This window comes from Nanorana parkeri, unplaced genomic scaffold (assembly GCF_000935625.1).
Source record: "Nanorana parkeri isolate BGI_ZX_2015 unplaced genomic scaffold, ASM93562v1 scaffold965, whole genome shotgun sequence".
Classification (NCBI taxonomy): domain Eukaryota; kingdom Metazoa; phylum Chordata; class Amphibia; order Anura; family Dicroglossidae; genus Nanorana; species Nanorana parkeri.
In genome coordinates this window covers 84,234-101,489 of record NW_017307233.1, presented here as the reverse complement: position 1 = coordinate 101,489, position 17,256 = coordinate 84,234, and the positions used below count along the sequence as shown (strand labels likewise).

The following is a 17,256-nucleotide window of genomic DNA, read 5'->3' as shown; positions in this document are numbered from 1 at the left end:
AAAAATGCCTGAAATGTCATAGGAGAAAAAAGGAACCATGTTTTATTTCCTGACAGAAAGAAAAGGTTTTCCTTTAGGGCTCTTTTACACTATATGCGTGACTGGCATTCTTCAGCAACTGAACATCAGTCACCACTAGTTTTCTATGTGCCCCATTTACGCCACAGTGTGGCTATGACATGCCATGTGGTGCGAAAAAATAGATATGCCACACCACAGGTCATTGTATACTTTATATTAACCCAACTGTACAGCGCTAAGAAACCACCAAACCCAAAATTAAATAAATTAAATTGATAAATAAATTAGGTAGATTGTAAACTAATCAATAGTGACAAATGGTGAAAAATATGTGAAAATTATATGAAAAATATTTTACATAATAATGTAAATATAAATTCATGCCTTGATTGATGTAAAAATCATAATTCACACAGTGAAAAAAATCTTAATATTGTAAAATATAATGGTTATTTCTATAAAAGTTCATGTGATGAATTCACTAAATCAAAACAGTTTTTCATTCCACATCCCCTGTGAAAAAAAGAGATGATCAATCCACAAGTGAAAAACGAGTGTCCAAATGGTGCTTAATTATACTTTGTGATCTCCTCGTGCCAAGCAATCACCCCCTTATGAGTATGCACTCACCGCATACATTTGGCTGCGAACTGACAGCCGATATTCGTTTAAGTGTTTAAATGGATCTTAGCATCCTCCTTCCTGGAACTCCCCTCGTTCATCACAGATACCCACTTGTTCATAAAGTGTAAATAAAATTCCTGCCAAACAAACATAACATTTTCACAGGTCTCACTATACCTCTAGTGCAGCAGCCTGGGAGGTCTGTGTTTCACAGTCTCTCTCCACTGACTGAAACATGCTTCTATTGCAGTGACAGGTAATTGCTGCCATTGCTACCTTGTCAGCTATTCAATCACTTTTTGTGAAATGGGAGTTGAGAATGAAATCAGAACCTAAGTTTTACTTCTTGTATACTAAGGTTGGTTGGAGCGGTCATGTGGTCCTCACCACCTTTGTAAAACACGATATTACATTTGGTCTATACTACAGTTGTCAGTGCTGTTAACTTTCTATCTACAGACAGCTGCAACACTGTCTGTAGATAGCCTCCCCACCCCCAGGGCATGTATATATATATTACATACCCACACTGCTGGAGCCTTCTCTAATAGTAAAAGCCTTTCAGGTTTGGAAGGAGGACATGACCACCCCTATGTAACAGTGCTCAGGCCAACCACCAGACTCAGACAACATGACTTAACCCCTCTATCTAGGCTTCAACACCAGTCAACACTGGAACCTGAACAGCTGGGGATGCTGCAGATGGGATAAGGGAAGGGAGTGTGGCCGGTTGAGTACGCATGTCTGGAGTGGTGGGCTATTTGTAGACACTGTTAGTCTGCTGGATGGTCAAAGTTACACAGTGTCTCTTTAACAAAATCCACAATCAAAAGCAGATAGGAAAGCCGACTGCAGTTAAAACATCCCTTTAACACGGTATAATTATATAAAACGCCTATTAAATCCAACAGGAATTAACTGAATGTTTAGTGTTATCTATGTTATTTCAGAACAAAAACACACACAATAGATCATTTGTTGTGTATTTTAATCATAAAACACACAAAAAAGGCAACAAAGTGAAACAGATATTATGGCACTTTTGGTTTGGGTTTATAAGCTTTTGTGGCCGGGTCCGACATTACAAAGAAAAAAACCCCACAGTTTAAGACCTCCAAACAACATTGAATAAAATGATCTTTCCTTTTTATTACTGGTATTTAGGTCTACGTTTATACAATATGTTCAACCATTAGTAATTCAGTTACAGTTTTAGAAACTAGTGGCGTGGTGTGCACTGTATGCTACATCGGTACCACAACATAAGCACTCCTGGCGTTTAGTATTCTCAGCTAGAGAGTCTCTCCTTTTTAGACATCACAGATGGGACTTCTGAGGGACTGGTCCATACCATTTTTCACCTTAAAATTAAAAAAAGAAACATGCTGTATAACAGGAAAACCTTCAATTACATACAATTAATGGGTTAATCCATCTCAAAGTAATATTTTATCTACGTTTTGGTGGAGACACTGCTGGCTTTCAGAAGCTGAGACATCGCTCCAGGAGTTACTGTCTTGTCCCTCAATCCAATAACTAAGCATGAAATTAAAGGGTAAGCTCATAAAATAAAACGAGATATTTATTCATGTGTGGACAATGGTGGGCTGAATCATTCACTGGCTTCTTAAATCATGTGGGAAAACCTACAGTATGATCTTCCAGATGGAGCTCCCAACTCTGCCTTCAAATGCCACATGTGCTCAAGGTTCCTCCACTATTCTCAGTATTGTGAACAGGAGACTAACTTCTAATGGTCTTAGAGGGTGGATGGATCTTTTAATGCAGTTTAATTAATCACAAACATATTTTGCTTTCCTTATATAACCTGCACAAGGCAAATACAAGTTATATAATTATTAAAAGATGAGGGCATATAAACCAGCTCCACTGTAATATACAGGTTCTGTTGCTGTTCAGGCCTCTGCTGTGTGCTCTTGGACCTTAAGGTGCCCATACACCTTACAACCATCGCAAGACTTTTGTCTTGCAATGGTTGTAAGTCAATTAAAAGCTCGTACGATCTGCCCATCTTGGACAGGCAGATCGTACTTGCGATCATCGAAAGCCCGCCCCACTGAGGGGCAGGCTTTTTCTATGACCGCAATGCTGAATGGGCAGCATTAGAAATTAGAGCGCCTGTCTGTTTTTTACTGTTACCTGGGGCTCTGTTAAAGGGATTTACCCTCACTTCCTGTCCCACTGACAATGGTTTTACCAGACTGGTAGTGAAGGAAATCTGCGGCAGGAACAAAGCTAAAATATAAATTTGACTGGGTTTCTAGCCTTCCCCCTACTCTTCTTCTGTCTGTGTTGTCAGTAGAACAGGAAGTAAGGGTAAGTCTTTTTAACACTTCCTCACTCTATGCAAAACTAAGAAGAAAAGTTTTGGTTGGACATACATGTTAAGAATATGTAAACATTTTAAGCTTACACCACATTGTTCTCAAAAAATGTAAATGTACCACACCAGCACGCTGTTTAAAATATGTGCTTTAAGCAAGATCTCCGGAATTTTTAAAAATGACCCCTTGCAGTGGAGCTTCCCCTGCACTGCAAGAATTAAATGCTTGGTTTGTCTAAAGAAGCAAATATAAAAAAATGAAGAAATACTCACCTGCTCCTTGGTGCAGCCCGGCTGCTACACTGGTCCCTGCAGCCTCCTCTCCTCCGGCTGGAGCCGAGGGGGAGAAAGGTGAGCGGTCACTGCCGCAGGTCCAAGAGACAGGATAGTATATCTTCTTTAGACCAAAGACCAAAACAAGTAGTTAAACCTGGCAGAGCAGAGGTAGTCCCACTGCAAGGGTTAACTTTTACAGATCCTGGAGTTATTCTTTAACAAAGCTATACTGAGATAGAAATGGGCACACCAGCCTTTGGTCCTTCCCTGGCTGCACAACCCTGATATGCTCTGCCTAACAGTGATAAAATACCTGTCTGTGGAAGTAGACTGACTAAAAACCAGCAGGTTTACGGCTACTGAACTGGTAAGAGAGATGCAGATTGCTGAACGATCAGAAAAAGTCTGCACAAGGCTATAAAAAGCATTATTTGTGGCTTTATTTACACTGCTGATCACAACCAGCACTTCCAGTTGTATGTATTTTTAGCATAAAATGTTTAGATACCCACCTAGCTTATGTGCTAAAAGTTCAAAGCGATCAGATCCAAAATACAGCTGCGGCTTTCCGTTTATGTGAGCCACAATAGAAGGCATACCAAACACCTGCCAGGAAAACACAAAAAGGGAAAATGAATGAGAACATATTTTACTAGTTTACAATGTTACTATACGCTTGCTTTCTGCGTCCTTGCAAGTAACATCTGACAGCCATTACGCAAGCTTACCCCATACTTTAAAGCACTCTCAGTGGTCTCCTTGAGTTTGTTCTTAACCTCTGGTGAAGATATGGTGGCCAGAACTTTTTTAGCAACATCCTCTGGCATTCCTGCTTTTTTAGCAGCCTAAAAGAGACATACATATATTATTTTGCCCAATACAGTCCCAACGCCAATATTATTCTTAGACACAATAAATATTGCGGAAACAGTTTGCATGGCGCTCTGCAAAGTAAAGAGAGACATTACAGTTACAATACAAGAGTGTTAGCAGGACCCAGCTCGTGAGAGCTTACAATCTAAAATGGAGGGGCAAGTGATACAAAGGGTAATAATAACTGTGGGGGATGAGCTGATGGGGAAAGCAAAAGTCTAGTCTTTAGGTGGCAAGATAGGATTCCCTGAAGTGATGAGTTTTCCTGAAGTGATGAGTTTTCTGGGATCACCATAAGACAGATAGAGTGGATAAGTAATTACACAGTATGGCATCATTTTAATGTTGGGGCCCCACGGTACTTTTTAGATGATACATATTTTCATAGAATGCGATTAATGTTTATATTTTATTTACATTGTGTTTTTTCCAGATCTTAGATCTGTATATACAACCGCAATAGTAAAATACTAGTGACAACGGTGGACTATGCCTACACAATACATGTTGACACGACCACTTATATTTTCCAACGGGCTCATGTGACATGGTGATGACACTGGCGTACAATTGGGAGACAATTGCCACTGTATAAAATCACCCCACACAAGAAGCACTGAATTAAGATCCCTTAAAGCAGGATCTTCTAGTATTCTATAAATTAAATGTGATATTTAGAAAAACTTGAACACATATATTTAACATCAACATATTAATGCATATATGAGATTTTAATGATTGTCAAGTTTTATTAAACATTTAAATAACTCACATTGAAGAAGAAATCTGGGCAAAACTTTTATTAACCCTTCCAATGGGGCTACCTCTGCACTGCAGGGATTAAATGCTTGTTTTCTCTAGGTTAAAAAAAAAAAAGTTAAACTCTACCTAACCACTGACATGGCTCCTTACTTTGTCTGGTCAGCATTGGAATGTTCCTCACGTCTATACACAGTGTATAGAACGTGATGGTTTGCAGGACCTTAGACCCCTGCAGCTGAGGAAAAGAGAGGCTGGAAGGACCGGTCCAAGAGCAAGCCGGTTCTATGGTTCAGATTAGTATAACTTATTTTTTAGCACCTAGACAGAAACGAGCAATTAACCCTTGCAGTGCAGGGGTAGTCCAACTGCAAGGGTTAATAAAATTTTTGACTATTGAGGAATAAGTATTGGTAGACACTGAACTTTCTTCTGAAGCACTGGCAAATACATTTAATCTGGCACTGGATTTTCTTGTAAAACACTGAGAAAGACATTTGATTTTTTTTTTTCACTGTATCATATTGCTTTTTTTTTGTGGATATATTTACTGAGATAGATATGATTTTATTTTAAGTTTGTTTTGTCTCGAACAGTTTATCACTTTAGGTGGATTTAACTCTATATCACTTTAGAGTGACAGCTGTCAGACTGATATCTTTAATACAGATATTATACACAGCACGTTTTAGAAGGGGAGTAATATTAGTAGTAGTAGAAAGAATGTTGCAACACCGGCACAATGTCAAAATCACTCTCGTTTTGCTACCAGCTACTGTTGACACCTGACTATGAGTCTTCCCTACCGTTCATTGAGGGTTGGAACTGGAAATTTCCTTCTCGTCATATGAAAAAAATAGACTAATATTGCTTTCCCTGAAGTCGTCCATTAGCAGTAGATATCAGGAATCGGGATATAAAATTCTTACTAGGTGGTACCGCACCCCCGAGAGGCTGCGGGCGATTTTCCCTGATACGAATGGTGCTTGCTGGCGCTGTGGCTCCTCCCCGGCAGGCATGCTGCATGTCTTTTGGTCGTGCCCAAAACTACAATCATTCTGGACCCAAGTACACATGATCACTCAAAAATTCACTGACAACCAGATTCCCATGGCTCCCTCATTCTTTCTATTACATCACAACACTCACTCCCTGAAGGGTTACAGAAAGTCGGTCGTTATCCACCTGGTTTCCACCATGCACGGGCTTGCATCCCGGCCATGTGGAAAACAGCCCCACCACCCACGCTGCAACTCTGGCTCAGCAAGATCCGAGACATTAGACACATGGAAGTTTGTTTTTGTTTTGCCGAGACAAACTCATGGAGGAGCGGTCTAGGCACCACCTTCACCTAGGGGAGGGGAAAAGACCCTCTCCTCCTCTAGTGATCTCTGTGGATGATTAGCAACATCAAGCACACTTGCATGACCTCCCCAGAGTTGGATGGTAGCAGTTGAACACGGGCTGCTTTGTTCTCTAGGAGGCTTTTATGTTGACACATGTTCCTCAGGGGTGTTGCAATTTAACATATTTTGTATTGTTTTACAGTATATATGATCGGTGGCTGTGTCCACTGCCTTTCCGATGGGAGTTGTATCCCCGGTTTACTACCCACGTGTACCTTTTATGTATGTTTGAAAAAATTGTCAAATAAAGAATTTATTTAAAAAAAAATATTAGTAGTAGTAACAACTATGATGATGATAATAATAAATCAGTCATTACCTCCAGTATGCTCTCTGGTTCTGTAATATCTTTATCCTGTAAAACAATAACCTTGTATAAGTGCTGGTACACCATATAGACTCTACACACTACACAAGTAAAATGCAGTATACAAACAAAAATAGGCACATGAAGCAGAACTGACCTCAGACCAGATCCGCCTCCAAAGCTCCCTTGAAACCGGTTCTACGAATTCAGGATGCACCAATTGAACGGCAGTGACAAAGCGCATGGCTGAGAGACTTCCTGTAAAATGGATGATGTTACTAGAAGAAGAAGAGTGCAAAGGAATAAAGAAGTACATTTATTATGTGAATAGAAATCTGTGCTGCAATTAAACTCTAATAGAATATTCAGTGACATAAATCAATGCAGCTGTTCAATAACATATAAATGCTTATTAGAATGGACTTCTAGTACATCCAAAAACAGCACAGAGTCACCCTTTCTTTCTTCTCCCACTGAACCATTTAGCAAAGAAAACAGGTACTTCTGAGTATGAAGACGCACACAACACTTCTCTGGGTGACTGGTCCAGTGTCATTTCATGTGGTATCTTCAGTTTTATATTTATATTACCCTGTCCCTTGCACCACTTTCCATAATTCTTCACTTTGCCGTTTCCAATGATATTTGTGATATCTTGTTCGCATTCTATCCAGAAACAGCGACCGAGGAGGAGGCGGGACCCAGCAGTGGAGAAGGCTGACAGAGGATCGGGGCTGACCGGTAGGATGTGTGCAGGGGTAAGACCAGCCCACCTGAGACCCTGCAGAGCCCCTCATAGAGAGCCTATTGTGGACTCTGAAGGCTCACTCTCAGTTGGGCTGTGTGGGATCTCAGGTGGGCTCTGCAAGGGGCATAAAGATAAATCACAGGGCCCCATACAAAATTTTGCTAGGAGGCCCTGTGATTTCTAGTTATGCCCCTGGAATGCGCAAACTGCTGTACAAGAGGTAACCTGATTATATGCAAAGTCCGAGATGCCAAAGGTAATATGCAACATGCATGCAAACAAAAATGCAGTATTTGCACAAAGTCAGAGACACAGCGAAGGACTAACCTTTTTTAATAACAACTTGAAAGAAGTCACCGGGTTGTTTCAGAGGAACCTGGTAATATTCTGATAGTCTCTCCATATCCTGTGCCATGTATGCTCCTTTTTTGGGAACCATTGCAGGTGGAGAGTTACCTATAATAATTAAAAAAAAAAAAATGTTACAACCTATATCATTATTCCAGGGTCACACAAAATCTCAGGAGCTAGATAGGTAATGCAGCATTAAAGTTGGTGACCAAATCTTTAAATGGGTTTTCCACCTTCACCTCTAACAGAGAAACCCATGCTCCTAGATAGGGCCACCTTGTTCAGACCCACGCCATGGGCTTTCGAGATCTGAGATAAATTGAACCAAAGGTTGAAAAAGCAGATCCAAACTCTCAAACGCAGCATTAGTACTACGCGCAAATGGGGCTGTTTTTAGCAATAAAGATGAATGTGGAAACCAAAAGCCATTTCTATCATCATAGAAGGGCAAGCTGTTTAAATAAAGTTGAAAATAAAAATGGTAAAAAGGTAACAAAGGGGTAACCCAATAAAAAGCATACATCTTGTCCTAAGGTGGTTACGCTCATTCCTCCACTGTATCTATGGAGGGAGCCATGCTTACCAACCTTCATCTCCACTACCTGAGGAGTGAAGTGATTAGAAGTTTACAAAAGACAAGACTCCTCTCTACACTACTATTGCTAGCGCTGTTCTCTCCAATTGCAGCTAACTTTTGGAGTGCCACATCAGAACCCCCCTGCATTTAACATTGCAGGGATTGCCTGGAAGTGACCTTCAGGCACTGGGTTTTACCTGGGGCACTTTCCATACTCCATTCTGGTAGCAAATTTGCTGCCAAGTGTTTTCCAGGTACAAAGTCGCAGACTTTACCTCAACACTTGCATTGGCTGTGAAGACTCACTTTTTAAATGGGCCAGTTAGGCCGAGCCCTGTAAGCTAGCTCAACTACACAGGCCTCCTTTAAGATTCAAATTTTTCCACAAGTTCACTGTGGAAAGGGATAACATTGTGGGACCGAGTGCTGATATCATCCACTGGGTGGAGTGTCGCATGCTCTCCCCACTCGCTTTCCTGTCATACTGCATTGAGGAAGTATCTCCCCACTGCTGCTTGAACTTGAAGAGAGCCATGCAGAACGCTGATCTGTTTCTGCTGATCTGTTTCTGCTGATGAGTTTGGTCACTTCTGGTCTTCTGACTCTCACCTGCTACCAGCTGTCCTGGTTTTGCCAGTAACTGAGGCCTTGCCTCTTACCCTACACACTGCTTTACCACCATGCAGTCACATGCCGGGGGCGTGTTAAGTCAGACAGTTCTGCTGTACCGAGTGCAATCAGCTCACACTCTGCTAACAAGTCCAGTGCTGCATGCAGTACATCAGCTGATACACTTGAAGTCTACAGCCTGAAATCCTGCTGTATCCCTCTGCTCCTGGAATCTATATTGTCTTTAGAGTCTTCCTTAGCTCTGTCAGGTATTGGTTGGCTCTTCTGCCCTCTCAACTGAAGTTTTTACTAGAGTCATGCAAGACTTGGGGCCAAATCACCTGGTTTTTAGCTGACTTACTGCAAAGGCCAGATGCATGATCCCGTGCCTTCCCCTGTAGATTCTGTGTCTGATCTATCCATGGCCTTGGTGGCCTCTGAGCCATCAGTTGCTGAGACTCTTTCTGATTCCGAGTCAATCTAGTCTTCAGTGCTTCCAAATATGAGCTTGCTTCCATATAGTCGCAGTGTTCTGTCAGCTTTTATTGAAGCACTGCATGCCACTCTAAAACTAGAAGGTCAGCCTGTTGATTCTACCAGTGCTATTCTCAGCCTCGAGTCCTTTAGAACCCCTAAGACCGCAAAGACATTTGCAGTTTACTTGCTGTTCCAAGTCCTCACTTACAGGGATTGGAAATACTCTGTTAAGATGTCTGTTCCCACATGAGCTTGTAAGCCTTGTACCCCTGTGTAGAGGACTTTGTAAAAACTGGTTTGCCCCCACTGCGCATCTAGCAGTGTCATACCCTAACAAAGTGATCACCATACTGGTGAAGGATGCACCTATGTTTAGAACCCAACCAATAAAAGGTTGGAAGCACTCTCTAGAGCTGTTGTTACTAGCAGGCCCTGCTCTTCACTCAATCTTGGCTGTGACCTTGCTTTGCCAGACCCTAGCTGATTGGTCAAAGTCCCTTTAAAGAGATGTTGTGATTAATGTGGTTGATCCATTGGTCATAGAAAAGTTGGAACAAATTACTGTAGCTTTAAGCTACAGTTAGAATAGGCTGTTGACATTTTTTCATCTCATTTCCTCCACAGGCCTTCCATCCATACATATGCAGAAGATACTTTGCTTAAAGTGTTGTGCTGCTAAGAAACATCTGATGGTCGTTGAGGGACAAAGTTTTTTTAAATCTACCTTTGATACCATTATCAAGAATAATGGTATCCAAATCAAGGAAGGAGTCAAGTAAGAACACACATCTTGCTCAGAAAAAGCCTAAGGAACAGTCTGCAAAATCTTTTCCCTTGCTAAGAATTGTCCTTTTTGGTTTTCCACCCATGCACCATCCATGTCAGCACCCCCAGCTTTCATCTTAGGCACCTCGGTGTGGGAGGGGGGGTCTTCAAGGATTACAAGCTGGAGGGGCTTTCAGACCGTCCTCAGCTTCTCACCTCCCACCTCCCTGTGCCACCACAAAAATCAGTAGAGCTCCATCAAGCTCTCCCAGGTCTTTTGTGGCCAAACAGCATTGAGCCAGCTTCCTGGCCAATTAGGAAGCCGGGCTGCAAGTCATTAACCTCCACTCGGCTTCATGATTGGCCGGGAAGACCGGGTCCATGTTCCCCTACTAGTATTGGTATCGGTGCATCCCTAATGATATTCATAAGGTCTGCCATTGCTTCTCTTCACCAGGTAGACTGTCTATCTTAAGTAGACATCAAGGATACGTACCTTCATGTCTTCATCTTTCCCGAGGGATTAAGAATGAAGGTTTGCTTATGAAAGAGGTAATTAAAATCGATTTTTGCTTGATTCTGTGTTTCCATACCTGTTGCTTGCATTATTCCCCCAAGAAATCCAGGACGGAACTGAACATCTACATTCCATATATTTTTATATCGGCACATGATCTGGTACAGAGAGAAAAATAACATTTATTTCATACATATTTATATCTTATAACATACTTATTTCATTCCTAAGTGATATCTCAATGCCATGTTCCACGCATGCAATACTTTTTTGTTATACCCAGGACAAATAGAACACCAATTGTATATTTTATCTACAGTAACACTGGTTGCTTTTAAAACTGTCACAAGTAAGGCATTCCTTGAGAGAATTTGGAATAACACGTCACGTACAGCCGATCGCTCAGTTCCCGATCTTCTCCCTGCAGAGAGAGATGACTGTCAGTCACCGTTTCCCACACAGGGATTTCCCCCTCCCCTGTCCGTTTCTCTAGTGCTGACTGGAGGGACGGATGGGAGAGGGGTCGGGCACAGCTGGCTCTGCCTCTAGATCCGTCCCGGCTGCAGTGCGGCTCTGCGCTGTCAGCATATAGCAAACAATAGCCCACTATATGCTGCGTTTTGGGTCACAGGAGGACATTAGTAAATGTCCTCCTGTGACCGTAAAGAGAACTGCGGCCAAAAAAGGTGATAGCTGTACATTTATTATGAATGGACTGGCAACGTACTACAGAGGATGAAAAATGTGTATGGCCCTATTTTAACAATGTGCACCACAACACATACTATATGCATTAAGGGGAGTTTATCAAAACTGGAGCAGGCAGAATTCGGAGCAGTTGCTCGCGGCAACCAATCGGCATCTCTCTTCAGTTTGCTCAGGTAAGATTTGAAAATGAGACAGAGAGGGTTATTGGCTGCAGTGCATATCGGCTTCAGATTTGGTCTGCTCCAGTGTTGATAAATTCCCCTCATTCTGTTCTACTGTACAGTGCACCGGGCTGGCATTCACAATGAATGGCACTGAATGAAATCACAATGATTGCCACTACATTGTACCCCACATAGAGTAGGTTTATTGCCCTGTGTGTGGCAATGCATGTTAACATGTGCGTTTTTTTGCACAATGTCACAACACACAAGTGTGAATGAGCCCATAGACAAGGGTTTCTCTTTTGCTTACAACAGATATAGGTCTTGAATGAACCATCAGAGAGGCATTCGTTTTTTTTAAATAGTAAAGCCAATTCATGATAGTGAGGAGGCTACACTTTTAGGCCTCGTCCACACTAATGTGATTTGTCCTGCGTCTGCTGTTACTTCACAGAAATTACATTATTCTTAATGGTGCCCGTTCAGGTGCACCACTACAGAAATCAGATAATATTAGTCAATATAAGATCAATCTGAGCCAATCACCAATCTGTGTTATGAACTACCCTGATACAGCACACAGTTGTTCAGCGGGTATATACCAAGGTCACACTTGCTGGCATATTTAACATGCAGTATGGTTTTGCTCTAAGCCAGGGGTGGGCAACCTTGGCACTCCAGCTGTGGTGAAACTACAAATCCAATCGTGCCTCTGTCCTTGGGAGTCGTGGCTGTCGGTCTTGCAATGCCTTATGGGACTTGTAGTGCCTCTGCATGATACATTATCAGTCCGGTATAAGCGTGTACCAGAAATACACCCTCAGCCCTGTATAAGCGTGTACCAGAAATACACCCTCAGCCCTGTATAAGCGTGTACCAGAAATACACCCTCAGCCCTGTATAACCGTGTACCAGAAATACACACTCAGCCCTCTATAACCGTGTACCAGAAATACATCATCAGCCCTGTATAACCGTGTACCAGAAATACATCATCAGTCCGGTATAACCGAGTACCAGAGATACATCATCAGCCCGGTATAACCATGTACTAGGAATACATCATCAACCCTGTATAACCGTGTACCAGAGATACATTATCAGCCCGGTATAACCGAGTACCAGAGATACATCATCAGCCCTGTATAACCATGTACCAGAGATACATCATCAGCCCTGTACAACCGTGTACCAGAAATACATCATCAACCTTGTATAACCGTGTACCAGAGATACATCATCAGCCCTGTACAACCGTGTACCAGAAATACATCATCAACCTTGTACAACCGTGTACCAGAAATACATCATCAACCTTGTATAACCGTGTACCAGAGATACATCATCAACCCTGTACAACCGTGTACCAGAAATACATCATCAACCTTGTATAACCGTGTACCAGAGATACATCATCAGCCCTGTATAACCGTGTACCAGAAATACATCATCAACCTTGTATAACCGTGTACCAGAGATACATCATCAGCCCTGTATAACCGTGTACCAGAAATACATCATCAACCTTGTATAACCGTGTACCAGAGATACATCATCAGCCCTGTATAACCGTGTACCAGAAATACACCCTCAGCCCAGTATAACCGTGTACCAGAGATACATCATCAGCCCTGTACAACCGTGTACCAGAAATACATCATCAACCTTGTACAACCGTGTACCAGAAATACATCATCAACCTTGTATAACCGTGTACCAGAGATACATCATCAACCCTGTACAACCGTGTACCAGAAATACATCATCAACCTTGTATAACCGTGTACCAGAGATACATCATCAGCCCGGTATAACCGGAGTACCAGAGATACATCATCAGCCCTGTATAACCGTGTACCAGAAATACATCATCAACCTTGTATAACCGTGTACCAGAGATACATCATCAGCCCTGTATAACCGTGTACCAGAAATACACCCTCAGCCCAGTATAACCGTGTACCAGAAATACACCCTCAGCCCAGTATAACCGTGTACCAGAAATACACCATCAGCCCTGTATAACCGAGTACCAGAAATACATCATCAGCCCGGTATAACCAGGTACCAGGAATACATCATCAGCCCTGCATAACGGTGTACCAGAAATACACCATCAGCCCGGTATAACCGAGTACCAGAAATACACCCTCAGCCCTGTATAACCGTGTACCAGAGATACACCCTCAGCCCTGTATAACCGAGTACCAGAAATACACCCTCAGCCCTGTATAACCGTGTACCAGAGATACATCATCAGCCCTGTACAACCGTGTACCAGAAATACATCATCAGCCCTGTACAACCGTGTACCAGGAATACATCATCAGCCCTGTACAACCGTGTACCAGGAATACATCATCAGCCCGGTATAACCAGGTACCAGGAATACATCATCAGCCCGATATAACCGTGTACCAGGAATACATCATCAGCCCGGTATAACCAGGTACCAGGAATACATCATCAGCCCTGTACAACCGAGTACTAGAAATACACCCTCAGCCCTGTACAACGGTGTACCAGAGATACATCACCAGCCCTGTACAACCGTGTACCAGAGATACATCATCAGCCCTGTACAACTACGTACCAGAAATACACCCTCAGCCCTGTATAACCGTGTACCAGAAATACACCATCAGCCCGGTATAACCGTGTACCAGAAATACACCATCAGCCCGGTATAACCGTGTACCAGAAATACACCCTCAGCGCTGTATAAGCGTGTACCAGAAATACACCCTCAGCCCTGTATAACCGTGTACCAGAAATATAACATCAGCCCGGTATAACCGTGTACCAGAAATACACCATCAGCCCGGTATAACCGTGTACCAGAAATACACCATCAGCCCTGTATAACCATGTACCAGAAATATAACTTAAATCCTGTATACCCATGTACCAGAAATACATAATCAGTCCTGTATACCCATGTACCAGAAATACAACATCAGTCCTGTATAACCGCATGCAAGGACACATTGCTTGGTTCTACCGTATGTACTCTGCAAAGTGTTATGTACAATATTTTCACTTAGCACAGACAAGACAAGAATAACATTCTGATCCGTGAGTTGTTGTTTCTGATACTCCACTTCTGCACAAAAACAAACAAAAACAAAGAGCAATCAGAAATAGTTCTCCAGTAAAGTTTTAAAACAGATGAATCGGTCCCTGGGTGTCACTGCTCTATGTACACCATCTTATACACAAAGAGTCTAGGACTAGGAAAAAGGTGACTATTTGGAAGACGAGTCAGGACGATGAATGCAATCTGGGAAATCATAAGCTGGCCATACACACATTGAGATTTTCCCCCATCATTGCTAAGCTGCATGGAGGGAGGAATCTCCTGAGCACCCATCGCTTCCTGCACACCCAAACAGTGTCCGCATCTGTTCAGCTTTCCATTTTTAAATGGACTTTTTGCAGGACGGCGGCCCACATGGCCACCCTGGGCTTGAATTTCAGCAGGAATCAGCCAAAATATGAGTTGTCTATGGTCAGTTGTATGGGGAGAACAGACAGTGGCAGCAGTCATCATTTGATCGAACAAAAGCAGAGCAGGCTGCAAACTAGCTGTGCACTCCCCACCGTATTTCCACATTGTACAGTACACAGGAACATAGAATGAATGGTTTAATTTCACGTGCTGCAACCCAGGGGTGAGCAACTCCAGCCCCCCAGCCATGCTTTAACTACAAATCCCAACATGTCTCTGGGAGTCATGTCTGTAACTTTCAGTCTTGCAATGCCTCATGGGACTTGTAGTTCCACAACAGCCGGAGGGTTGAAATTGCCTACCTCTGCTCTAACCCGTGTCTGTCTCTACACAGTCTGCGAGTGACTCTTCTCTCTTCCTGATTACTTACTATTGTTCTGGGACATACCAACAAACAAAGCATGGAGGGGGAAACTGATTTAAAGGAGGAAGTAAGACAGATGATATCTGTAAAGTGCCCCATACATGACAAGCAGAGCAATATCACCCTGCTTTCCTATAATGTCCCTGAGAAGTCGGTTCACCCTTGCTCTACTTGCACAGGACGCATTCCATTCAGCCAGACTGGCAGCAGGCGGACAATTCTAGGATACAATTGCTGGAAACAAAGAGCAGATTTGTGAATTGTAACATTCCTTGCAGGTCTAAGTATCCAGCTATATGCAGACTCTCACCTCAAACCCCAGCCAGGAATATGAGGAGACCACATCATAGAAGAGCTCCAGCACACGTCCCTTAGACATGTCTACTCTCTCTGCAAGTCAGAGTGCATTGTGGGCAATGAACAAAGTTTCCTCTGGTTATTGTCTGACCTTGTGCCTGCTGCCATCTGCTGCTGACTGCGCTGACTGCAGCATGAAGGAAGGCGTGTAGGCTTCCCCTGCATGTGTACACATGGGTCCCTCTTCTCACACTCAGTGGGGACATGTAATATTGCATTATTCATTAACCATTTGCTGTCCGGAGCATTTTCTTACTATTTGAGCACACATGATCAAATATAATATTTTTTAGGGCTGGTAATGATTAAATTTTTCGTGTTCGATTAATCAAATTTAGTGACGTTGATGTCCGCGACGTCACCGGATCGCCGACGGGACCCCCGGAAGCCGGCGGAGAGGTGAGTGTTTTCATTAGCGATCAAAATAATTTTAATCGATCAAAAAGTTTAACGATTAATCGAGAAATTAATCTTTAATTTCCACAGCCCTAATTTTTTTGGCTACAAAACAACTTAAAACCCCCAAACAAATATATTTTCTGAAAGCAGAGGTCCTGTAGAATAAAAAAATGATAGTTGCAATGTTTTAAGTCACACGGTTTTTGCGCAAATGTTTATCAAACAAGTATTTTTTGGAAAAAATAAACTAAATTAAAATATAGTGCGCAGCAACATAATATAATGCCCATTTTTTTTGTAAAATATGATGGGGTCACGTCGGGTAAATAGATACCAAACACGTCAAGCCTTATAGCATTCGCCCGTGAAGCCGCCAAAAAATTCAATACCCAAAATTCCACATAGGGAACACTTTAACCGTTTTTACCGCTCATTAGTTTAGTGCTAACAGTGATTGATGGACCTAGAATTATTAATCTCACTCCGACGTTGGCGGCAATATGTAACATGTATAGCGTAATTGTCATTTTCACACGTAGGTGCACCGACATGTGTATGTGCGTGCATGTGGGGGGCGGGGGACTTTTTGCATTTTTGTATTTTTCTTATATGTTACTTTCATTTTTATAATTTGTAAACACTTTTTTTTTTACACTAACTCTATTGCTAACAAGCCCCCTATGTAACAGCAGATAGGGTGTGACAGGTCCTCTTTATGGAGAAATCAGGGGTCTTTCAGACCCCTAATGTCACCTAGGGACCCCAAAGAAGCTGAGGAAGCAGAGATCTCCTTCCCCAGCTTCATCTCCTGGCTCTAAGAGCCGGAGACTGTAACAAGTGACACCGGAAGTGATGTAATACACATCACGTACGGGTCCAGTGATCGGAGGAGAGATCAGCGGAATGAAGCCGCTGACTCTCACTCCGATCCTTGCAGGGGGACCCACTGCGCCGCACCCGTGTGCCGCACAGGGACAGAAGTGCCCAGGAAAGCCGACGGCGGACGCTGCAGCAGCCGTGTTCTTGTATTAACCACTTCTGCGGGCTGCCGTCTACAGACGTATTGTGGCCCGTAAGTGGTTAATGTGTTAAAGTGCTAGCG

At 42.7% G+C, this 17,256-nt stretch overlaps 1 protein-coding gene across 3 annotated transcripts; it reads right to left on the bottom strand.

The window, feature by feature from the left end:
- Positions 1-1,818: 1,818 nt before the first annotated feature.
- On the bottom strand, positions 1,819-15,807 carry LOC108795392 (glutathione S-transferase kappa 1-like). 3 transcript variants are annotated; one of them, XM_018566637.1, is made up of 8 exons: positions 15,709-15,807; positions 10,731-10,812; positions 7,686-7,814; positions 6,768-6,868; positions 6,623-6,658; positions 3,994-4,110; positions 3,778-3,871; positions 1,819-2,006 (listed from the first exon to the last, which is right to left on the bottom strand). In XM_018566637.1, exons 1-8 carry the CDS (start codon positions 15,775-15,777, stop codon positions 1,963-1,965), a joined length of 672 nt encoding a protein of 223 aa, XP_018422139.1. In that variant the 5' UTR covers positions 15,778-15,807; the 3' UTR covers positions 1,819-1,962. The 3 variants fall into 3 exon arrangements, with proteins under 3 accessions (XP_018422139.1, XP_018422140.1, XP_018422141.1); XM_018566638.1 differs by lacking the exon at positions 6,623-6,658; XM_018566639.1 differs by lacking the exon at positions 7,686-7,814.
- Positions 15,808-17,256: the final 1,449 nt, after the last annotated feature.